Genomic DNA, 25935 nt, shown 5'->3' with positions numbered 1-25935 from the left:
AAGTTTGTTCTTTCTCATGATTGCTGTGGCTATTCAGGGTCTTTTTTAGCCCATGTGAATTTCTGGAGAGTTTGTTCTAGGTCTGTGAAATATGCCATTGGTATTTCATTTCTTTTCTTTTTTTATTAAGGTATTATATGTGTACATATCTTTCCATTGCCCCCCCCCACGCCCATACATGCCCTTACCCTCCCCCAGAGTTTTTCATCCATTGGTTTTGCTTATATGCATGCATACAAGTCCTTCGGTTGATCTCTTATCTCCCCCATATCTCCCTATCCTCCCCGCTGTAATTTGACATTGGTATTTTAATGGGGATTGCATTGAATCTATAGATTGCTTTGGGAAGTATGGACATTTTAATGATGTTGATCCTACCCATTATATCTGGCCCTTATTACTTCTTTGACCTCATCTTCTGCTGCCCTCCCCCTTACTCACTCAACATCAGGCTTGCTATTTTCTTCACTGGTCGTCAGACACTTCACAGTCTCTCTTCTCTGGGTCTTAGCATTTATTTTTCATCCCCACCCACCAAAAAATATCTTCTTCCAGATATATGCATTCTTCACTTTATGCAAGTCCCATCTCATATGTTACCTCCTCCGCAGGAAAGCTATCCTTGACCACCTGTCTAAAACAACACCCCTTCCAGTCTCCATTCCCTTTTTCTACTTAGTTTACTTCATATCACATTATTTTTTTATATTTATGTGTTATGATCTGTCTACCTCCAGTAGAATACAAGTTCCACTTTTGCTATCTTGTTTTCCACTGTATTCTCAGAATATAACAAGGACGAGCACAGAGAATGCCCACAATACATATTTTTTAAATAAATGAATTAATGTTTTAACTACTATTGTGTTAACATATTGCCTTTTGTTTAAATTTTGTATATACATTGTATATCAAGAAAACTCTTTTTAAAAAGTGTTTGCAAAATTTAATATTAAGTTATATTAAGTTATATCTTGTTTCCATTTCAATAACCCTGTTCTTTTTTTCTTCTTTTTCTCTTTCTATCAGGCCAGTTAGCAGTATCTTCAGACTACTGGAATCTTGATTGGTCATCAGCCTGTTCATGCCCCCTTCTCATCTTCATCAACTCGAAAAGTGGCGATCATCAGGGAGTAATCTTCCTCAGAAAATTTAAGCAATACCTGAATCCATCTCAAGTGTTTGACCTGTCGAAGGGTGGACCTGAAGCCGGGTAAGTATGGCATAAGGGATATAGTGGGGCTTTGCCTTTTACACATTCTAGAGTAGGATAGGCTTCTTGGAATTAGTTCTAGTATCTGGGCAGGAAATACCTATTTTCTGAAGTCAGGACACAGACACATAATTCCAGAGTATTTGGGGTTGACTGGTATTTTGGAGGAATCCTTTCAAGCCCATATCCTGCTCTCAGATTTGCTCCACCTTTTCTGGTTAAAAGAAGCAAAACTGTGTCCTTACCTCAAAGGAGGCAAATGGATATTGCTGTCCATCTTTCCTGTCATTCATCCCTCCCCTCTCCAATGGGGCCAAAGTTATATCTCTACTACAGGCCTTTTTTATTTGAGGACTATCTGGCTATTCAGCTCTGGCTTCAGTGAGCCCATTGGCCACCATGTGAGACACTCTTCTTGGACCTCAGCAGGTAGTCTTAGCTAGGTTACTAGTAGCTTCTAGAGCAAGGTTTGGCATAGGATTAGTATGGGTTAAGGCAAGGCCTGATTTCCAGGACTGCCTATGGGAGCATTGCCTGTAACTTTAGGAAAGCATAGAGATAGTGGCTAAGGGAAAGAAAGATGTAGCTTGTTAGCAGGGTAAAGAAGAAACAGTCCTTGGGCCCTTTGTAGGAAACATTATAGGAAAGAGTTGTAAAACCCAACAGTCCATTAAATGTTTCCCTTTTCTCCTTTTTCTTCCAGGCTGTCCATGTTCAAGAACTTTGTTCGCTTTCGCATTGTCGTTTGTGGTGGAGATGGCAGTGTGAGCTGGGTCTTATCTCTGATTGATGCCTTAGGATTGCATGAAAGGGTGAGTCTCTAGCTGACTCAGTTTACCCATTGCTAGGAATACTGGGGTGTGAAGCTTCTCATCCCAAAAAGTCCTTAGTCTTCACTCTCCCTGTCTGTAAAATACATGTTTCCCATTGGTTTCATACTTAGCCTGACTGGTAGATTTCCAAACTAAGCCTGCTCACCTAGAGCAGTGGTCGGCAAACTCATTAGTCAACAGAGGCAAATATCAACAGTACAATGATTGACATTTCTTCTGAGAGCCACATTTTTTAAACTTAAACTTCTTCTAATGCCACTTCTTCAAAATAGACTAGCCCAGGCTGTGGTATTTTGTGGAAGAGCCACACTCAAGGGGCCAAAGAGGCGCATGTGGCTCGTGAGCCGCAGTTTGCCGACCACGGATCTAGATAATTTTCTGGTTGTCTACCTATGGATAGAGAAATGAGGGAGTTATCAGGAAAACAATGACCCAAAATGAAGATTTGAAGGGGAGGAGAACAAATAAAAAAGAAGTGGCCTCAGGCAATGTTCAGCCCCTAATTTCTTCCATTTTCTTCCTTGAGTCTCAAGAGTAGCAGAAACTTTCCTCTACCTCTCCCCCCTTTTCCCTAAGCAACACTCTGCTCTTCTGAATCCCGTAGCTTTTTCTCTTAAGACACCTTATGTCTTTGGCCCAGCCTAAATAGAAATCTGTGACTATATTTTTCTTTTATAAACATAGCTATACATATTTGGTATATTCCATCAACTTTTCCCTTTACCGGGTAGGCTCTGTATGGCCAAGAGTGGGGCTCAACCCCTTTGGGAAAATTTCACTCAATTTCAAACATCTTCCTAACATAATTCCCCAAATCATAAATCCCTTATTGCCACTGGCTTTGAGATCACCATCTTTCCCAAAGAGTGCCTTCTGTGTTCTTTTATGGGTGACTCTTCATAGTTCTGTCTGAAAAGGGTACCTGGTTTTGTTTTTGCAGTGTCAGCTGGCAGTCATCCCGCTTGGAACCGGCAATGATCTGGCCCGTGTCCTAGGCTGGGGTGCGTTCTGGAACAAAAACAAGTCGCCTCTGGACATCCTCAACAGAGTGGAACAGGCCAGTGTGAGGATTCTAGACAGGTGAGTGGCTGAAAGATCAGGCTATTGTGCCTTTCCCAGTTGTACACTAGTTATTTCATTACATCACTTCAATCAGGAATGCTTTCATCTCCCTCATAGAGCCTTTATGTCCTCAGTTTGGGAGGTAGAGGGCTTGGCTATTAGGAAACTATGGCCTACTATGTATCCTTCAAACATCACTGAAGCCCTTCATCAACTCAAAATATCCTAAAGAAATATCCCTGTGGGTAAATTTCAAGGGTTCTGTGAACCTTCTTTAAATTGTATAGCTATGTAAGCACATTTTTTTTCCATGGGGAAGTATCCATCTCTCTATTCTAGAATAGTATAGAAACTATTTTACACTTTCATTAAGTTATCAAAGAAACTTAAAAAAATGAGAGTTCATACACAATTAGCCTAAACTGTCTATGCTTTACTGAATATAGAGTATTGCCATCTTATCTTCTGATAAGAAAGGCTTTCTATGCTGGGGCATAGTATTTGATATATGATTTCCCCTGAGGATATCCTGGGTGCTTTATCAAGATACCAAGCCAGGGCCTATCACAAAGATTCTTGTTCAGTGGGTCTTGAATAGGGTCTGATATGGGTATTTTATAAAAGCACTTCAGGTGATCTTGATATTTACCTCTGGTTAAGAAACACTGCTTTCTGAGAACCCTATGATGGAATTCCTTCCATCACACTGTTCTAGAGAAGCCATGAGGACCCCCTTACCTTGTGGTATATTTTGATGTCAGGTCACCTGAGATAGCTTGGGCATCCCCTACATCTCTCCCCAACACATAAACACATAAATATCTGCCTGTGATGAAACAGAGTCCTAAATATCTGTCTGTCTGTCTTTGAACTTCATTTCAGATGGAGTGTAATGATTCGTGAGACTCCCAGACAAACCCCGTTGCTAAGAGGGCAAGTTGAAATGGATATACCCCGATTTGAGGTAAGTACTACCCAGCTGTATTTCAGGCCAATATCTTTATTGCACAGTGAAATAATAGGCAAAACCCAGAGAGAAGTTATTGTATTTTCTATGAGCTTGATGAGAATGAGATCATTGAAAATTAGGGACATGTCAATCAGCAACTATTTACAAAAAATGGTGATAGGTACTGTGGGCATAATTCATTCAGCCATTTACTAATACTCATTCATCCACTCAAAATAGGTATGGAAACTATGAATTAATTATGAAGTGTGAGATACTGTTCTAGAAGCTGTTTTTATATGCTAGTTGTTAAAGAAGAATAACAGTCCATGCTGTCATAGAACTAATAGTTGCAGTGGTAGAAAAAAATTATTAATTAGTATGAGTTTTAGTATATAAAGAAGTAGCAAGGGTGGTAACACCCAGTAGGTGTACGTAAGCCAGTCTTGGGGAAATCAGGGAAAGCTTCTCAAAATAACTACCATTTCAGAAGATATTTAAGGACCAGAGTTAACCAGGATAGTGGGAAAGAGGAGGCCTCTTCCAAATTGATGGAACAGTGTGTGTTGTTCCAAAGGCAAGAGAGAGCATGGAATAGTCACACAACTGAAATGCATTCATAATGGCTGAGGCATATGGGGCCAAGGCATATACAGGAAGTTCTACTAAAGATGAAACTGGAGAAGTAATCAGGAGCAGGCCAGGAAGAACATGGTAAACAATGGTAGGAAATTTGAACTTTTATCCTAAAAACAATGAGAATTATAGAAGATTTTTTTACCTTATTAGCAAATTTTTCAAACACATAGAAAGTGTTAAATGGTAGATTCTACCATTAATATTTTACTATACTTTATCACAAATCTATCCATTTTGTTATCTAATAGAAAGGTTTTAAGCAGGGGAGTTCCATGGTAGGTAGAGAAACAATTGGAGGAATAAAGATTAGAAGAAAGGAGAAAGACAGAAGATGTTGTAATTGTCTAGATAAAAGATAATGATGATTTTTACTTGTGAGATAAGAAGAAGCGGAACTCACTTAAGATATATTAAAGATATAGGCTCATCAGGACTTGGTAGATGCAGTTGTAGTTAAAATTATAGACTCAAGGGCTAGACTATCTGGAATTGAATCCTGATTCTTCTACTTATCAGATACCCCTTTTCCTATGCCTCAGTTATCTGTTCTGTGAAACTGGGATAATAATACTTATTATAAGGACTACATGAAAATATATATATATATATAGCTTAGAACAGAGCCTGGCACATAGTAAGTGCTATATAAATAGATGCTATTATTTTCAACTAGAGACCTGGTGCACAAAATTTGTGCATGGGTAGGGGGTCCCTCAGCCCAACCTGCACCCTCTCCAGGAGTCCTTAGGGAATGTCCTACTGATGATGGCTTAGGCCCACTCCCCATGGTTCTCTGCTCTCTACGGGGCCTGCTGGCTCCACACCATGGCGATGGGCAAGAAGGCCCTGCTGGGTGCTTCCTGCAGGCTCACTTGCTTGCTCACGGGTCACTGCAGCTATGGCCAAGCAGGCCCTGCTATCTGCTGTCAACCTACATGCCACCCTTACCTCCCAAGGCCAGCAATGATCCTAGGAGGCTGTGGGCTTGGTGCCAATTCCTGGGACCCAGGCCACTTGGCACCACCCACCCCTGGCCACTTGGCACCTATGTATGCAAATTAACCAACCATCTTTGTTGGGTTAATTTGCATACTCATTTCTGATTGGCTGGTGGGCATTGTGGAGGTATGGTCAATTTGCATCTTTCTTTTTTATTAGTGTAGATAATAATAAAAGTATAATATGCTAATTAGACTGGATGTCCTTCCAGACTTCCTTCCTTCCATACAAAGCCATGGTGGGCAGAGGCTGAGGCAGAGGCAGCCACCATGGCAGCAGTGGCCAAGTCCTTCCACTAATTTTGTGCATTAGGCCTCCAGTTACTAGTATTATTATATAAGAGGATATAATCTGGTACTGGGGAAATGTGGGTTCCAATCCCAGATCTAGTATTTACTATCTATGTAATATGAGATTGTTCATTTGAAACAAGGAATAAATATTATCACCTTTATATGAGTTTTAAATATTAATTTAAATGAGAGGAAACAATATAAATCTTTTATTTTTAGAATGACCACAGAGCTAAGATTATTAAGAGGATCTTTAAAAAAAATTCCTTAATTATAATTATTTCCAGAGAGGCAGTTGTGTTGATGGTAAAAAATAATGAGGGAATGAGGATGGGTAGCACACTATGTCACATTGCTAAGGTCCCAAGTCTGAACACTCTTTTTCCCCCTAGGCTGCTGCCATCCAACACTTGGAATCTGCAACCACTGAGTTGAACAAAATCCTGAAGGCCAAGTATCCTACAGAGATGATCATCCCAACCAGGTCAGTCTTCCTTTGGCTCTCAAACTTTGGGGTTTTTCTTGCCCCCCATGGGCTGTCTTCAGTCAGAGGTAGGATTCATTTTAACAGTTTGGGGTGTTGAGGCCAAGGAAAGTATAGTAAATCCTTACTTGACATCGTCAATAGGTTCTTGGAACTATGGCAAAACAACATAGAGTGAAATCAGTTTTACCATAGGCTAATTGATATAAACAACATTTAAGTTTCTACAGCATTCCATGAACATTATAATAAAGTGATATTAAACAATATTATGTCATTTGAGGGACTGCTGTATATGTTTATCTTTCCAAAACCACTCAGAAATGAAGAATATAATAACTGAAATGAAGAAGATATTAGAAAGAATCAACAATAAATTAGATGAATCAGAGGATCAAATCAGCAATCTGGTAGACAAGGTAGCAAAAAAACAAAAACAAAAACAAACAAACAAAAAACACCCAATTATAATAGAAAAAAAAGAATTTTTTAAAATGAGGATAGTTTAACTCTCAGACAACATCAAGCACACCAACATTTGTATCATAGGGATGCCAGAAGGAGAAGAGAGAGAGAGCAAGGGATTGAGAACCTATTTTAAGGGATAATGACTGAAAAACTTCCCTAATCAGGTGAAGGAACTAGACAAGTCCAGGAAGCACAGAGGGTCACAAACAAGATGAACCCAAAGAGGCCCACACCAAGACACCTCATAATTAAAATGCCAAGATTAAAAGCAAAGAGAGAATCTTAAAACTAGCAAGAGAAAAACAGCTACTTATATACAAAGAAACTCACATAAGATTATCACCTTATTTCTCAGCACAAACTTTGGAGGTGTGAAAGGATTATCACAAAATATTCAAAGTAATGAAAATCAATGACATACAACCAAAATTATGCTACCCATCAAGGGTGATTATTTAGAACTGAGAGATAAAGAATTTTCCAGTCAAGAAAAAAAACTAAAGGACTTTGTCTCCACTAAATCAGAACACAAAAATATGTTAAAAGGAGTTCTTTAAGAAGAAATGAAAAGATTAAAAATATGAATAGGAAAATATTGGGAAAAAAACAAATTCTCACTGACAGAGATACACATATAATAAAAGCAGTGGATCAACTAAAATACAGAGGTTGAAAAGTAAGAAGATTGTGTATAATTACAACAATAAATTAAGGGATACATATAAACACACACAAGAGGTGAAAAATAATGACAAAAACATAAATGTGGAGAGAGTAATTTACAAATGTACTTATTTTAGAATGTGTTCTAAGTTAAGAGACCATCAAATTAAAATAGATTGCTATAAATATAACTTGGTATATAGGAAGCACATAGTAACAGCAAATAAAAAATTCTACAAGAATAAAAGAGAAAGGGATCCAAACACAACACTATAGAAAGTCATTAACATATAAAGAAAATAAGAGAATAGATAGATGATGATGATAGATTATAGATAGATAGATAGATAGATATTATAATAGATAACTCCCAACAAACAGAAACTGGAGAAAGAACAGAAAAGAACTACAAAACTACTCAGAAAAACAAATTATAAAATGTCAATAGCTAAATACCTGGCAATAGCCACTTTAAATGTAAATGGAGTAAATGCTCCATTAAAAAGAAACAGGGTGACTGAATGGCTAAACAATCAAGACCCATACATATGCTTCCTACAGGAGACCCCTTCAAATCAAAAGACACAGACACACACAGACTAAACATAAAGGGCTGGAAAAAGATATTTCATGCAAAACAAAACAAAACAAAACAAAAACTTGCATAGCAATACTTATATCAGAAAAATAGACTTTAAAACAAGGACTGCAATAAGAGGCAAAAAGGGCATTTCATAATGATAAAGGGACCGATACAGCAAAAGAAAATAACTCTCATAACCACCTATGTACCCAATATAGGAGAATCTGAATTTATGACACAAATTTGTCAGACATAAAGGGATATATCCCAGTAATACACTTATTAACATCAATGAATATATCATTCATACAGAATATCAATAAGACAACAGTGGCCTTAAATTACATATTAGACTATATAAATGTAATGAATATTTTTAGGACACTTCAGCAGAATATACATTTTCCTTAAGGACACATGGAACATGTTCCAGGATAAACTACATGCTGGGCCACAAAACAAGTCTCAATAAGTTTAAGAACATTGAAATCATACAAAACACCTTCTCTAATCACAATGGTATAAAAGTAGAAATCAATTATGGGAAGAAAACTGAAAAACACACAAACATATGGAGGCTAAATAACATGTTACTAAACAATGAATGGGTTCACAAGGAGATCAAGGAAGAAATCAAAAGATGCTTTGAGTCAAATGAAAATACAACAACCCCAGATCTATGGCACGCAGCCAAGGCAATTCTAAAAGGAAATTTTACTATATAGCAAGACAGGCCTGCCTCAAGAAACAAGACAAATAAACAATCTAACCTTACGTTTAAAGGAAATAGAAACAAAAGAACAAATAAAGCCCAAAGTGAGTACATGGAAGGAAACAATAAAGATCCAAGGGTAAATAAATAGAGTCTAAAAAAGCACCTAAACCAAGAGCTGATTTGTTGAAAATATTTTTTTAAAAATTAGTAAACCTTCAGCCAGTTTCATCAAGAAAAAAAAAAAAATCGAGGAGGCCCAAATAAATAAAATCAGAAATGAAAAAGGAGAAGTGATGAACCAACACTACAAAAATACAAATGAGCCGAAACCGGTTTGGCTCAGTGGTAGAGCATCGGTCTGTGGACTGAAAGGTCCCAGGTTCGAATCCGGTCAAGGGCATGTACGTTGGTTGTGGGCACATCCCCGGTGGGGGGTGTGCAAGAGGCAGCTGATCGATGTTTCTCTCTCATCGACGTTTCTAGCTCTCTATCTCTCTCCCTTCCTCTCTGTAAAAAATCAATAAAATACATATTTTTTAAAAATACAAATGATTATGAGACTGACGCGTTACCTACTGTGCTAACGAGGCACCTAAAATACAAATGATTATAAAGAAATGTTACAAACAATTATATGTCAACAAATTGGGTGACCTGGAAGAAATAGACAAAAATTCCGCGAAACATCAATCTTCTAAAACTGAATAAGGAATAATCAGAGAATCTTAATAGTCAAATTACAACTAGTGAAATTGAAGCAATAATAAAAATAGGTAGATAGATGAGATAGATAGAAAGATAGATAGATGATTGATAGATAGATAGATAGATAGATAGATAGATAGAGATACAGAGATAATTCCCAACAAACAGATGGCATTACAAGTGAATTTTACCAAATATTTAAAGAATAATTACTACTATTCTTTTCAAACTGTCCCAAATATCAAACAGAATAAAATACCTAGGAATAATTTTAACCAAGGTGGTAAAATACCTGTATTTTGAAAATTATAAGACATTGAAGAAAGAAATTGAAGAATATACAAATAAAATAAAGGATATACTAGTACCATGGTCAAGAATCAAGAATTAACATCATTAAAATGTCCATACTACCCAAAGCAATCTATAGATTCAATGCAATCCCTATTAAAATACCAATGGTATTTTTTACAGAACTAAAACAAATTATCCTAAAACTTTAATGGAACTACTAAAGACTCTAAATAGCCAAAGCAATTTTGAGAATAAAGAACAAAGTTGGAGATATCATGCTAACTGGTCTAAAGGCTATACTACAAAGCTATAGTAATCAAAACATCATGGTACTGACATAAAAATAGACACAGATTAATGGAAGAAAATAGAGAACCCAGAAATGAACTCATGTTTATATGATCAATTAAGCTATGACAAAGGAGACAAGAATATACAATGGGTTACAGATAGTCTCTTCAATAAATAATATTGGGAAAATTGGATAGGTACATGCAAAAATGAAACTTAAATCACTTTGTTACATCATATGCAAGAATAAATTCAAAATGGGTTAAAGACTTAAATAAAAGACCCAAAACCATAAAATTCTTAGGAGAAAATATAGGCAGGAAAATCTTTGACATCACTCTTAGCTATGTGTATGTGTCCTTGGGCAAGGGAAACAAAAGAAAAAAATAAATACAAATGGGACTTACATCAAACTAAAGAGTTTTTTGCACAGTGAAGGAAACCATCAACAAAACGAAAAGACAACCTATTGAGTAGAAGAAGATATTTTTCAATGATATATCCAATAAGGGGTTAATATGTAAAGTATACGATGTCCCAAAAATGTATACATACTTTGAATGATTATAAAGTCAGTCTTTATTAACATAGAGTTTATTTTCAACATTTAAAAGAATCTACATAAATGAATAATTTTTTTGTCAATGCCTGTTTTCAAACTGATGACTGTTCTCATCCAGGCACTGCTTATAATGTGAAGCAATGAAATCGTAAACATCAAGAATCATTCCGTTAGGTATTTGGGCACTCTCAATTTGTCAACTGTTGCCAGTTTCGTGTCGTAAACTTTATCTTTTATGTATCCCCATGAAAAAAGTTTAATGGTCCTAGCTGGTGTGACTCAGTGGACAGAGCATTTGGCCTACATACTGAAGGGTCCCAGGTTTGAGTCCAGTCAAAGGCACATACATACCTCAGTTGCAGGCTCCTCACTGGGAGCTGGTTAGGGCATGTACAGGAGGCAACCAATAGATGCATTTCTCTCATATCAGTGTTTCTATTTTTCTCTCTCTCTTCCTCTCTCTGTAAAAATCAATGAGAAAATATCCTCATGTGAGGATAAAAAAAAAATTAGTGGATAAATTTTCTTTGTTCAAAGCTTAATATGGTTTCACTCATTATTTCAAATCAGTTACACCTGAAAAGGAGTGAAAATTGAGTTTTCAGCTATTAAAGTGTGTATACATTTGAATAATTATAAAGGCAGTGTTTGTACTTCAACTGCATTTTCAAACTTCCAGTAGCATTTTAGGATGAATTTCCTTTGTTCAAATTCAGAATGGCTGAAAAAACAAACATCAATTGAGCGATCAGCTATAAATGTGTTTATACATGATTTGGGGACACCCTGTGTATAAGGAAGTCATACAACTTAACATAAATAAATAAATAAATAAATAAATAAATAAATCAAAAACCTAATCTGATTAAAAAATGGAAGAGAACCTGAATAGACATTTCTTCAAAGCGAATGGCCAAGAGACATATGAAAAGATCAGCATCTCCAATAGTCAGGGAAATGAAAATTAAAGCCACAATGTGATGTCACCTCACACCCGTCAGAGTGCCTATCATCAATAAATCAACAAACAACAAGTCTTAACAAGGATGTGGAGAAAAGGAAACCCTTATGCACCGTTGTTTGGATTGCAAATTGGTGCATCTACTATGGAAAACTGTATGGAAGTTCCTCAAAAAATTAAAAATAGAACTATTATATGACTGAGCAACTCCACTTCTGGGCATTTACCTGAAGAAATTCAAAACTCTTATTCAAAAAAGCATATGCACCCCTATGTTCATTGCAGCATTACTTCCAATAGCCAAGATAAAGAAGCAATCTAATTGTCCATTGAAAAATAAATAAAGATGTGGTACATATATACAATAGAATATTATTCCATCATGAAAAAAAATGAAGTCTGTCATTTGAAATGACATGGATGGACCTAGAGAGTATTATGCTAAGTGAAATAAGTTAGACAGGAAAAAAAATATCATACGATTTCACTTATATGTGGAATCTAAGAAATAAAATAAATGAATAAACAAAACAGAAGCAAATTTATAGATTTAGAGAACAAATTGATGGGTGCCAGACAAGAGGGGGTTGAGGCTGGGTAAAAAAAAAAAAAAAAAAAAAAAAGGATTAAGATGTACAAATTGCCAATTATAAAAACAGTGATGGGGATATAAAGTACATCATGGGAAATATAATAGATAATATCATAATAAATAGAGGCCTGGTGCACAAAATTTGTGCATGGGGGGGGGGGGGGGGCGGGGAATCCCCTCAGCCTAGCCTGCACCCTCTCCAATCCAGGACCCCTCAGGGAATGTCCAACTACTGGTTTAGGCCCAGGATCAGGACCACTGGCTCCTAACTGCTCACCTGCGTGATTGCCCCTAACTTCCCCCCCACCAGCCTGTTGCCCCCAACTGCCCCCCTTCCCACAGGCCTGGTCACCCCACAGATCTTGCTGCTCAGTTGTTCGGTCACCCCTCACTGACCCCTCTGCTGGCCTAGTCACCCCACTCTGTCTACTGCTCAGTCTTCCATTCGGTCATGATGGTCACTTAGTCTTTTATAAATATGGATTATGTATGGTGTCAAATAGGTGCTTCACTTATTGGGATAATCATTTTGTATGTTACATAAATGTCTAATCACAATGTTGTACACCTGAAACTATTATAATATTGTATATCAACTTCAATTGAAAAATTTTTTAATTCTTTTAAGAAGGTAATAAGTCAGTCAGAGAAAAACAAGTACCACATGTTTTCACTCATGTGGAATTTAATGAACAAGCAACTATTAAGCAAAATATAGACAGACTCATAGATAGAGAGCAGGCAGACAGTTTTGATGGGGGGGAGTGGGGTGGTGGCGGGTAGAAGGATTGAACAAAAAGAAAATAAAGAGAGGGAACTCATGGACATTGACAACAGTGTGATGATTGCAGGGAGTAGTTTTAGGAGGGCATAGGCTAAATGGTGATGTAAGAAATAAAAATAATAAAAACTTTTAAAAATATTTCAAAAAGGGTTACAGAAGGGAAACAATATTTTATACCATTCAATAGCATATTATAGCTCACTATAGTCAGGACATCTTGCTTTTACTCTGACACTAGGAAAGGCCTCTGTGGTATCTACTATAGCTCTTTTTTCTTAGCCTGAACAACACATTCTCCCCTTCTAAATGAATGGGTCATTCATTCCTCCAGGAGTCTTTGGAGGGTTATTGCCAAGCCTACAACACTCTCCTTTGAGAAACCCATGCCACAGGGGCAGTTCCCCCAATATAAGGTTTATACTAAACTAGTGGCCTGGTTCCCAAAATCCATGCACATTAAAAGGGAGTTAATTAGAAGAAATAATTTAATATTGCTACTTGCCCTTTCTCTATAATCGAAGTGTAAGAGATGGAAGAAAATTAGTAAAATGTATATAAAATCTCCCTCCTGTCAGAGTCTGGGGCATGCCATGGGACCTAGAGTCAAGTCCCCAACCACCATCCGCATGCTTCGAAAATGCAGGAGACCCAGACCTGGCTGGCCCCTCCCCCATTGGGTGAGACCCAGACCCAGCCAGCCCCAACCCCATCAAGCCCCTCCAGGCTGAGACACAACCACAGGTCCCCCAATCCAGCGCTGGGCAGGCAGCGCAGCCTCAGGTCCCCATGCCCAGCACAGGTGGGGGACACAGTTTCAGGTCCCCCATCAAGCCCCTCTGGGCAGGGGGCACAGCCTCAAGTCCCCCAGCCCAGTGCCAGGGCGGGGTGTGTGGCCTGAGATCCCCTGGCCCAGGGCTGGGACAGGGGCGCAGCATGAGGTATCCCCACCTGGCACCAGGGTGGGTGGCATAGCCTGAGGTCTCCCGGCCTGGCACTGGGGCTGGGGGCATGGCCTGAAGTCCCTAGTCATGCCCTGCAAGGTGAGGGGCACAGCCTGAGGTCTCCCATCAAGACCCACTTCCCTCCCCCCCCTCCCCACTTTGTCCCCCAAGCATCACATCAGCTCTGAACTGGGATGCATGCAGGCAGTATCACATCCTTAGCTGGGGATGCAGGCAGGCAGCTTCACCTCAGTGCTGGGTGGGGATACACTCAGGCAGCATGCTGTTAGCACTGGGGGTGGAAGTCCCTTCCCCTTCCCCCACCACAGACTGGTTGTGACTGGGACACGGTAACAGACAAATTAGCATAATACCTCTTTTTTAAAAATGTATTTTATTGATTTTGTACAGAGATGAAGGGAGAGAGATAGAGAGCTAGAAACATCGATGAGAGAGAGTCATCGATCAGCTGCCTCTTGCACACCCCCTACTGGGGATATGCCCGCAACCAAGGTACATGCTCTTGACCAGAATCAAACCCGGGGCCCTTCAGTCCCCAAGCCGACGCTCTATCCATTGAGCCAAACCGGTTTCGGCAGCATATTACCTCTTAATATGTATAGATTAGCTGGGCTCTTGAACTATAGCTGATTTGACCCAGGCTGAAATTCTTGAATTCTGGGCTTTCTGAAAATGTGGAATTAGGACTATAAAATACTAATTAAACTCTCTTAGGTACTTGTATATTTTACTATAAATACATGAAGAACCATGGAAAAGAAAACTAATAGAGAGGGGACAAAGTATTATGGAAGAGAGGGAAAAGCAGATGGAGGAGATATCTGGAAAGAGAGACAGAGAGAAGAATGGTGAAGAGTAAGGAGGCTAATTTATATACTATATAAAAGCCAAGTGACTTAAACAACCAGAATGACTGGAATGACCAGCCACTATGATGTGCACTGGGGCTGGCCAACTGATATGATCAGGGGCAGGGTTGGCCGGCAAACCTCCCACAGCCCCTCCCCCTGGCTGGACCAGCCCCCAATCAGCCCCCGCACCCTGATCATGGGCAGGGTAGGCTGGACAACCTCCCATGGCCCCTTTCCCCAGCCAAACCAGCCCAAATTGACCCCAATCGGGGAGGGCTGGCCAGACTCCACCTGTGCATGAATTCATGCACCAAGTGTCTAGTCCTAGCTAATGAAAGAGCAATATGCAAATTGACTGTACCTCTGCTACACACACAAGCCATGCCCACCAGTCAATCAGGAGCAAGATGCAAATTAACCCAACCAAGCTGGTAGTGGCCATGGAGAGAGCAGGAGGCTTGGGTTTCCCCAGCAATGGAAGAAGCCAACCTTTCAGCCTGCCCTGGCCTGCCTTGGTCTCCATTTAAGGCTACAAAGCTTCAATTATAGAAGATAAATAAATCACAACAAAAATGGCAACAGCCACAGAGCTAGAGAGAGCAGGAGGCTTGAGTTGCCCCTAGTGATGGAGAAAGCCAAGTTTCCATAGCCCTGGCCTGCCTTGGCCTCTGTCTAAGGCTACAAAGTTTCAATTATAGAAGATAACTAAATCCCAACAAATATGGCTGCAGCCATGGAGCAAGCAGGAGGCTTGCCTCCACTCAAGGCTACAAAGTTTCAGTTATAGAAGAAAAGTAAATCCCAGATACCAGGGCCTCTGCTTGGGTCACTGGAAGGCATAGCCAGCCTGCAAACCACCACAGGCCCCTCGCCCAAGCTGTCCCGTGCCCCAAGGGAACCCCCACCCTGATCCAGGACATCCTTCAGGGCAAACCAGCCAGCCCCCACCCTTGCACCAGGCCTCTATCCTATCTAATCCTATCTAATAAAAGAATAATATGCAAATTGACCATCACTCCAACACACAAGATGGCTGCCACAAGATGGCCAGCAGGGGAGGGCAGTTGGGAGGGACCAGATCTGCAAGGGAGGACAGTTGGTGACAATCAAGCCTGCAGAGGAGGGCAGTTAGGGTTGACCAGGCCAGCAGAGAAGGGAAGCGGGGAGCAACCGGGCCTGCAGGGGAGGGCAGTTGGGGGGGAGGGACCCAGGCCTACAGGGGAGAGCAGTTAGGAGGGACCTGGCCTGCAGGAGAGCAGTTAGGCATCAATCAGGCTGGCAGGGGAGTGGTTAGGGGGTGATCAGGCTGGCAAGCAGAAGCAGTTAAGGGCAATCAGGAAGGCAAATAGGCGAGCAGTTAGGAGCCAGCAGTCTTGGAGTGTGAGAGGGATGTCTGACTGCCCATTTAGACCCAATCCTACTGGGATCAGGCCTAAACAGGCAGCCGGACATTCCTCGAGGGTTCCCATATTGGAGAGGGTGCAGGCTGGGTTGAGGGACAACCCCCACCCCACCCCCCACCTGGGGGCACAAATTTTGTGCACCGGGCCTCTAGTGATATTATAAGAAAGAAGGGCTCTAGATCTCATGGTCTATGTCACATTGTGCTATCTGTCTCATCTTTCCAGATTCCTGTGCTCAGCAGTGGAAGATTTTGTGGTTGATATTGTAAAGGCCTGGAGTCAGATAAAACAGAACAATGCAACAATAGCGTCTGTGATTTTGAAAGTAAGTTTCCATTCCTTTTGTCTTGCACTCTGTGGAGCCAGGTACTTCTCACTAGAAATTGTAAAAGAAAAGCAGGGAGGAGCAACTCCCTGATGAGGAAAAGTCCACCTCATCAAATTCCATCTTTTACCAAATGAGGAGTGGCATTATTCATGCTTATATATGTATCATGTACCTATGTACCTAACTATATGTCAAGCATCTGCCCACATCTAGACACAAGTATACACCAAGCATGTATGCACACGGTTGTATACCAGAACATGCTTGAAAATATGTACAAAAATGTATACTAGAAATATACCCACATTTGCCACTTTATTTTTTTTCACATTTGCCAATTTAAAAACAGCAACAATAGATAACAATTATAACAGTACTTAATTGTGCCAGGAACTGTTAAGAACTCTGTGCCAGGAACTGTTAAGAACTTTTAATTTAATATCCTGATTGATGTCCTGGCTGAGGAGGCAGCCATTGAGAAGAGTGCAACAGTATGTGCAGATAGTAGCAAGGCAGATGGAAAGCCCTCACTTTTGTCTTGTAATACAAAAGCACAAGGAGGTTAGGTAACTTGCCTCAAGTCTAAGGTGACCAGATTTTCACATTGGTAAAGCGGGACACCATTGACCAGGGGGAAAGGGGGTCTATATGGAGCAACAAAATATTTTTTATGAAATAAATAAATTACTTACCTAAATTATCTGAATAGCTGACTTGTAATGACATCACTTGTTTAACTAGCTTACTAGCACACAGTATGATGTGTATTGTCTGAGAGTTACAAAATGTTTTCTTCATTGCCAATCCCAAAAAATGCCATTGTTCATTAAGTCCAAACAGTGGTGGTCGAATTCTAACAACTGATCAACAATGCGAACTTTGATAAGCAGTTCTCGATAATCAGTTCTCAAAAATTACTTATTATTAAAGTTTAACATTATAAAATTAACAAAAATAATATAAAACTCATATCCTGTCTAAATAGCCACATGGCCGCTGAAAACTGTATATTCCCTTCCTGTTCTCCTGCCATTCCCTAGCTTGTCATGAATTCTTTCCAAAAATGGGGACTTTTTTAAAACACCATGGGATGCGGGACAAATTGTTAAAAATCGGGACTGTCCCGCCAAAAGCGGGACGTCTGGTCACCTTACTCAAGTCACAAACTATTAAGTGATATAGCTGGGATTCAAGCCATAATTACTCAGCACTTTCCCAAACATACACACATACAAAGGCAGACACACCAGGCACCCATGCAGGGACATGTCCACATTCATAGGATCATGCTCAAAAAAATACCAGTTCAGAAATATATACCTTTCCTCAAGTTGGCCATATCATTTTATAGTCCAATTAGATGCCCAGTGCATGAAATTTGTGCAGGGGGAGGGGGTCCCTAAGCATGGCCTGCACCCTCTCTAATTCAGGACCCCTCGGGGGAATGTCTGACTGCCAATTTAGGCCTGATCCAGTTGGACATCCCTCTCACAATCCAGGACCACTGGCTCCTTAACTGCTCACCTGCCTGCCTGCCTGATCACCCCTAACCATCTCTGCCTGCCTGATTGCCCCTAACTCCTCTGCCTGCTTGCCTGATCATTCCTAACCACCTCTGCCCTAGCCCGTGCCACTGTGGCTTTGTCCAGAAGGACGTTTGGAAGACATCCAATCTATCTGGTCTAATTAGCATATCACCCTTTTATTAGTATAGATATGATATGAGAAAAAGTTGGCAACATGCACTGGTTCCTGCAGCTATTCAGAAACAAATAACATCTGTTTGATCCCCAAACACTTTTCGGTTATTTCATCACATCTACCCAAGTATTTATTTTCCCAAATTTTCATCTCCCCACAGATAACTCTATGCTCATTGTTCCTGGCCAGCTACTACCCCTTCCCACCTCTTCCCATATCACCCCAGCACCTCATTCTGTTCTCTCAAGCACTGGTCCCTTATAATAATGTTCTGTCTCCTTTCCTCCCTATATAGAGCGACTTGATATATGACAAGCTCAGTGTCCTGATTGATGTCCTGGCTGAAGAAGCAGCCATTGAGAAGAGTGCAACAGTATGTGCAGAGAGTAATAAGGCAGATGGAAAGCCCTTCGACCCTCAAATAGACAACATAGCCAAGTACAAGTTGGAGCTGGCCACAAAGGCCAAGAATCTCCAGAAATCCTTGAAACTCATTGTATTCCAAGTTGAACAAGGTAAGGGTCCCAGGGTTGTGGAGATTGAGGTAGGAAAAAAAGAAAGTTCCAGTGAATGGTTTACTGGTCTCCCTCTCTGTAGGTTTTCTACTTGACTCCACTACCAAAACTTGACTAGATTCTGCATTCACATAGCATCCAAAATCAGTCCTCAGACTGCTGATTTGAAAAATGTCAGTCCTTATGATAAGCTGCCACTTTGGCCCCTCCTACCTCCCAGGCACTCAACTCTTGCTACTCATTTATTTTTAGAACTAACGCTCATTCTAAAAAATTACAGCTGTTCAAAGATCTGTCAGCTTCCACCCCCAGCCATGAATTTTTCTACCTATTCCTGTTTCCATTCAACCACCAAGCCTATGACTATTTTAGAAGGAAAATAGTACTTATCTCTTCATGTCTTGCACAGTCTCAATTAAGCACAAGGTCCCTGAGAGTGGTCCTGGCAGCTCTGAAATTGATTGCTATTTCCCAAACTCATGAGAAGTTGCAAACTTTCAACTCAGTATGGAAACTCTTTCAACTCCTTCAATGTCTTAACATTTTGGTTCCTACTTCTTCCTACAATGCTTCTTTGAAAAGCAGATAAGAAGATGGTATAAGACCAAGTGTATTCTACCTGAGCTCTTAAAATTGAGCAGATGTCCATGTAAAAGTCCTTTTACTTTCAGCCATGGTACCTTTTTCTGCCTTGGTATCTTTAAACAGAACCTCAGCCAAATTTCCAAGAAAGAAAGGAAATATCCCTTCTGCATTGTGAAAGAATCCATCAGTTTGCCTCTATTTCTGTAGTAGTTTCCAAGTAGTGATTGGATTACAACCAATCCTCAACCTACTTCATCAACACATAAGTCAGATTTTAGAAGTGCAGTTTGTGGCTATGGGATAGGGAAAGCCATCCCTGTTAGGATAGAGATTGAACCTATGTGCTTTGGCATAGGCTGAGCACCTGAGCTATACACTATACTGGTGAAATGAAGGAGACTTCTCAAATATTCCGTGTATGGGTAAGAAACATGTAAGAATGGCATGTTCCTAGAGGCTCACATTTGCAGAAAAAGTCATGTGAGTAAATGAATTAACAAAGAGCTAAGAATAGAGGTAGAAGAGCAGAGAGTTTCCCACGGTGTCCCACCCCCTTCCCACAGCTAGCCCTGAGCTTCTACTCACAATCACATTTACTGGGTGACAGATAAAGAGTGACCAGTAAAACAGATAAAGCTTGAGCATGGGGCTATACTGTAAGAAACCTGAGACCACAAAAGTATCATGGAGGAGGGGTGATGGTCCATATGAAAGTCTCTGTTGTCTAACCACACATTGGCATTAACTAAATAAAGGAAATTCTGGAAAAATGCCTGATAAATGTAACCAGTCCTCCCCACACACACACTCTCTTTTATTTCACTTTACTTTCCTTCCACTTTTTCCTCTAGTTCTGGATGAACAAAGCCGAAAAACAATATCGGTTAAGAACTTTACTTCAACTTTTTCCCCGGAAGATGACTCAGAAGATATTAGCCAGACAAGCCCAAGACACCGTAAGGATATTTCTGTTCTTATTCTACCCTTTATCAGTGTCTTCTAGTGGCAGAAAATAAAGATGTGTTTTCATGCATTTTCCTTTAGCCATAATCCTACTCTGCAGTATATTTCCGTTCCTCTTAGAAAACTCACACTATTAAGACCCCATGCCAATGTCCACAAGTAATGACGCTATTAGGTCCTTTGAAAAGGCTGGCCTGATGAAATCCAAGATTTGAAGCTGTTTCACTGCTAGAAAGCAAGTAACTCAGCTTCCCTGTCCTCTCAGTGGAAGCCTGTCTGTCTAAGATCTCCCTCTTTGGAAAGCAAACCCTGAATGTTATCTCAGAGAGTCGTTGAGCTTGACCCTAGTTCCACAGACAAAATAGTGTTGATGACAGGGATTTCTTGTTTGCCTCTGACACCAAGGTGATGTCATTTGTGTCTAGGTTCTCGTTGTGGCATCTTGTCTGCTATACCTTCTCTCGAAAGTGAAGACCTAGATAACCTTAATTTGGAGCACTTACATTTTACACCTGAAACTATGTAAGTATTTAGCCTTATGACCTTTTTGTGGCTTTATTTTCTCTGATTAAAAGCATAGCCTAAGAATGCCCAGACTCAAATCTTTACTGTACTCTACTAGTTGTCCAACCTTATGCAACCTATGTGAGCCTCAGTTTCCCTACATATAAAATGGAGGTAATTGTAGAACCTGTCACATAGATTTGTTATATTTATTGAGTTTATATATGCAAAGCACTTTCATTGAGCAGTGCTTGGCACCCATAGTTAAATGCTATATGTGTTAATATTTATTATTGTTATTAATATTATAAACAATAAATGTTAGCTGTTGTTCTTTCAAATGACTTGTTTTCCCACTGTTGCCTTTAACAGTAAACAACTGAAGGGACTAAAAGAATAAATGGGCATTTAAGGGAGTAGACAATAAATCTAAAGATGTTTGTCTCACTAACCCTACCAGTTTAGAATATTCCCAGCAGCCAAGTTTTGTTCTATTCACTCATTTTGAGTTACATTAAAAAGATCAGTTGAACATCAGTTAGAAAGACCTCAATTTCTGTACTGTGGTTGAGGGAAGCAAATCTCATGTGAGAGATGTAGGGTCAGTTAAGTAATGAATTTTTAAAATTACTTATAATTTTAAATGGCTACACTGTACCCATTTTCAGTTTCCCAAATGAACACAGTAGCAATTATTGAAGTTTTTTTTGCAGCTTTCCATTTATTCCTATCTCTAGCTCCCACTCCCTTCTTCTTCACCATTGGCTTAAGTTCATGGACTTACCTAATGAGTTTTGATCAATGGTATACTAAAACCAGCTCTCTGGGTTGGGAAGAGGGAAGCCCTGATTTATTTCCTGAGATAAACCCTCCCACCATAATCTATTTCAAGCTACTGATACAATTCCATTAAATGTAGAGTTGAGAAGTGATAGCTGACATGAACTGGTACAAACAGGCTTCAGCACACCACTGGTATTGATGTCAACACCTGAGAAGAATGCAGAATAAAAAAAAAACCTGCCTGACATATATCCTCTTTTATCAGTCTGTTCTCCAAATGTGTGGACACTTTGCTCTTTGGTGTGAACACACCACAAAGGAGTACAGATATATCTTTTAAAAATAGTACAGGCTTTACTCTCATACATTTTTATTGTTTTTCAAATATGATTTTATTTATTTTAGAGAGAAAGGAAAGGAAAAGTAGAGAGAGAGAAATTAATATGAGTGAGAAACATTGATTGGTTGCCTTCCATATGCACCCCAACTAGGAACCAACCCCACAACCTGGGTATGTATCCTGCCCCGGAATCAAACCAGCAGCCCCTTGGCATAAGGGACGACACAACCAATTGAGCCATACCAGCCAGGGCTACTCTCATACATTTTTATCTGAAATACTCAAAAGTTCATTGTGGGAAGAAACCAATGACTCTATTCCCCTTTATTATATGTGGGAAAACATTGGCCACTCATATCTGAGGACTTCCAAAGATTATTTCTTTATTATGAGCCCCAAATCCACTGAATCTTCCCAACTAGGTGGGTGTCCTCTTTTACAGCTAACAATGCTAGTTGTTAACACAATAGGAAATCTACTCGTGCTTCCCAAGAACTTTAAGGCTTGTGTCCAATGTTGAGGAGGCCTTCCTTCAGTGCTTTTTTTATCATGCATATGAAGTCTGCTGCCAATTAATAATGACACTTCTTTTGTGTACCAATGTCTGTTCTCCTCTTCCCTTTGCCTAATTTCAGACGTTTCAAAGAAAAGTGCGTCATGAACAACTATTTTGGAATTGGACTAGATGCTAAAATTTCTCTGGAGTTCAACAACAGAAGAGATGAACACCCAGGACAATACAAGTAAGGAAAATAAACTCATCTTCCTACATGAAGACAGACAATAACATATATACATAGTATATTGCTACATACCCTACCTCTCAGACACGCAACAGAAATAAGAGGTCCTTTGGAAATAAAACACATTAGTCCCAAGATTATCCTAATGGTACTGCTTGCCCCCAATGTTAACGTAGTCTGTGATGACTCTGCATTTGGCATCCTGAACTTTGGCTGCCTTCTTAATCTAGACATGTAAGTTATTGTGTAGACACAACTACCTGTATTACTGTTATTTTAAACAGATTACATTGACTTGATTCAGCAAATTGCTTACCTTTGGTCTGTGAAAACTTGACCAGATCCTAGTAGTGGCTTTGGGTCTGTTTTTTTTATTAACAAGGTTGCAAAGTATCAACTGACTAGTTATTTGTGTTACTAACCTGGTTTCCTTGGACCTACTGATTTTAGATTATCATTTCTATTCCATTTATCTATGTGTTTATTCTATACAAATACCACACTATCTTGTTAACTTGTAGCTTTAAAGTTAGTTTTGATATTGAAACATGAAAGTCCTCCGACTTTGTTCTTTTTCAGAATTGTCCTAATTGTTCTAGGTATTTAGCATTTATATATAATGAAACCATTTTTATAGATATAGAAACTAAAGTGCCCAAAGTACTTGTGATTTAAAACAGAACACAAGTAATTTTATACTAGCCTTTTTACATTTCAAAGCTCATGCCTGTGGTGATTTATTTCTGTGGCTTTACTTTAAAAACAAAAACTCATTGACACAGACAATAGTATGGTAGTTACTGGAGGGAGAAGAGGTGGGGTAGGGCATTAAAGGGTAAAGGGGGTCAAATATATGGTGAAGGAAGATTTGATTTTGAGTGGTGGGCACACAGTGCAATATGCAGATGATGTATCATAGAATTGTACACTTGCATATAATCTTATTAACCAATATCACTCCAATACATTTAATTTAAAAAGAATTGAAGGTCAGATAAAGAGCTTCACAGACAAGAAAAAGATTTAGAAGTTCATTACCACCAAACCAGTATTACATGAACTATTAAAGGGTATTCTTGAGTAATTCTATATGATAAAAGGCTAATATGCAAATCGACCAAACAGCAGAACATCTGGTAGCTATGATGCACACTGACCACCGGGGACAGAGGCTAAACACAAGAGCTGCCCCCTGGTGGTCAGTGCACTCCCACAGGGGGAGCACCACTCAGCCAGAAGTTGGGCTCATGGCTGGCAAGTGCAGAGGCAGTGATGGGAACCTCTCCCGCCTCCATGGAGATAAGGATGTCTGACTAATGGACATCCCCCAAGGACTCCCAGACTGGGAGAGGACACAGGCCAGGCTGAGGAACCCCACAAGTGCACGAATTTCATGCACTGGGCCTCTAGTAATCCTCATATATAAAAACCCAGGGTCCATAACATCCAAAACAACCAAAGGCTCGATTGACCAAAGTCAGTGCTGTGCTGCTGAGGAGACCCAGCACTGATAGTGACCACTTCAGGCACCCTCACCCAGCACTGACTGTCAAGGAGGCTATGGATCAAGTGTGAAGAGAGGCCTGGACAGAGAAGCAGGGTCAATCCATAGCCTTCGTGGCAGCTGCTGATCAGCACTTTCCTCTCTCTTTCACTCCAGGCCTGGCTAGCAGCCATTCCTCTCTTTCTCTCAGGCCTCTGCTAGGGCTGCTGATCAGCCCCACCTCTCTGATCAGGCCCGTTGAAAGGCCCAGAGATGTGGACTGGCATAGAAACCAACTAATCAGAATCAAATTTGGGTGAAGTGCCAGGAGCTAATGGCTGCCTAGGAGGCAGAGCTTTTGATGCTGACTGGCATAGAAACCAACCAATCAAAACCTAACCTGGGTGAACTGTAAAGGCAGAGCCTAAGGTAGGGGCTGAGGAGGGGTTTTAAAGGTAACAGCTATTTGGTGTAAGGTTTAAGAAGGTGGTTCAACTTTTTAATGACCAGTTTGTCAGTATACTGCATATGACTGGCTATCAGTCCAGATATAGGGATTATGTGTTTTTGTCTGCCAAGAGAATCTCCTCTTGCTAAAAAAGGCTCCCTCCCTAATTACCATATTTTCCGGCATATAAGACGACCCCCTAATTTTACAGTTAAAACATAGGTTTAGGCCTATATTCGCTGTATAAGACTACCCCCCACTTCAAAGAAAAGACTTATTTTGCCGTCAAGATCTGCAGGTAATTTTTGTGCAATTTTGGTCTTTTGCTCCCGATTTTCGGTTGACTTCTTTTCATTTCAAAAGTTGTCTTATACGCCGGAAAATACGGTAAGCAATACTATCTTATATAATCTATCTGTACTACTAAAAGGGTAATATGCTAATTAGACTGGGTCAACCAGCCATCTTTCGGACATCTGACTTCCTTCTGGACAAAGCCATAGTGGCGGGGGCTGAGACAGAGGCTGTTAGGGACGATCAGGCCTACAGGGGAGGGTAGTTGGGGGCACAATCAGGCCAGCAGGAAGAACAGTTGGGGTAACCAGGCCAGGCATGTAGGGCAGTTGGGGGCCAGATCAGGCTGGCAGGGGAGGACCACTGGGGGCAAGATCAGGCTAGCAGGGAAGGGCAATTGGGGGCAACCAGGCCAGCAGGGGAGGGAAGTTGGGGCAAGATCAGGCTGGCAGGGAAGGCCTTTGGGGATGAGATCAGGCCAGCAGGGGAGGGCATATAGGGCAATCAGGCAGGCAGGCAGAGAAATTAGGGGCAATCAGGCAGGCAGGCAGAGGAGTTAGGGGCAATCAGGCAGGCAGGCAGGTGAGGAGTTAGGAGCCAGCAATCCTCGATTGGAGAGGGTACAGGCTGGGCTGAGGGAACTGCCCACCCTCATGCATGAATTTCATGCACTGGACCACTAGAAATAATAATAATAATATAATAATAATAATAACAATAAGAAGAAGAAAAAGAAGAAGAGATAAAAATATGAACAATAAAATGGCAATAAATACATAACTATCAGCAATTGAATCTAAAAATCAAAATAAATGAACAAAGAATCTAAAGAACAAAATGAACCAATTAATAAAATAGAATCAGAGGCATAAAAACATGGAACAGAGTGACAAATCTCAGAGGGATGGGGAGTGGGAAGAGATTAATCAAAGAACATATGTA

General features: G+C 40.1%; 1 protein-coding gene across 1 annotated transcript in view; it reads left to right on the top strand.

The window, feature by feature from the left end:
- DGKK (diacylglycerol kinase kappa) overlaps positions 1-25935 on the top strand; it is a gene marked incomplete at both ends in the record, with an annotated part of 129038 nt that overhangs the window by 87782 nt on the left and 15321 nt on the right. The window contains 10 exons of the mRNA XM_084870818.1: positions 1030-1213; positions 1917-2025; positions 2987-3126; positions 3991-4072; positions 6381-6472; positions 16532-16631; positions 18631-18850; positions 20287-20391; positions 20824-20920; positions 22661-22768. Of these exons, the coding sequence (XP_084726944.1) occupies positions 1030-1213; positions 1917-2025; positions 2987-3126; positions 3991-4072; positions 6381-6472; positions 16532-16631; positions 18631-18850; positions 20287-20391; positions 20824-20920; positions 22661-22768 (1237 nt within the window). The remainder of the gene's footprint in view (positions 1-1029; positions 1214-1916; positions 2026-2986; positions 3127-3990; positions 4073-6380; positions 6473-16531; positions 16632-18630; positions 18851-20286; positions 20392-20823; positions 20921-22660; positions 22769-25935) is intronic.

Source organism: Pipistrellus hanaki (assembly GCF_964339955.1).
Source record: "Pipistrellus hanaki genome assembly, chromosome: X".
In the NCBI taxonomy this organism is placed as follows: Eukaryota; Metazoa; Chordata; class Mammalia; order Chiroptera; family Vespertilionidae; genus Pipistrellus; species Pipistrellus hanaki.
The sequence above is the reverse complement of the archived record's forward strand: the minus strand, read 5'-3'. Positions and strand labels throughout refer to the sequence as shown.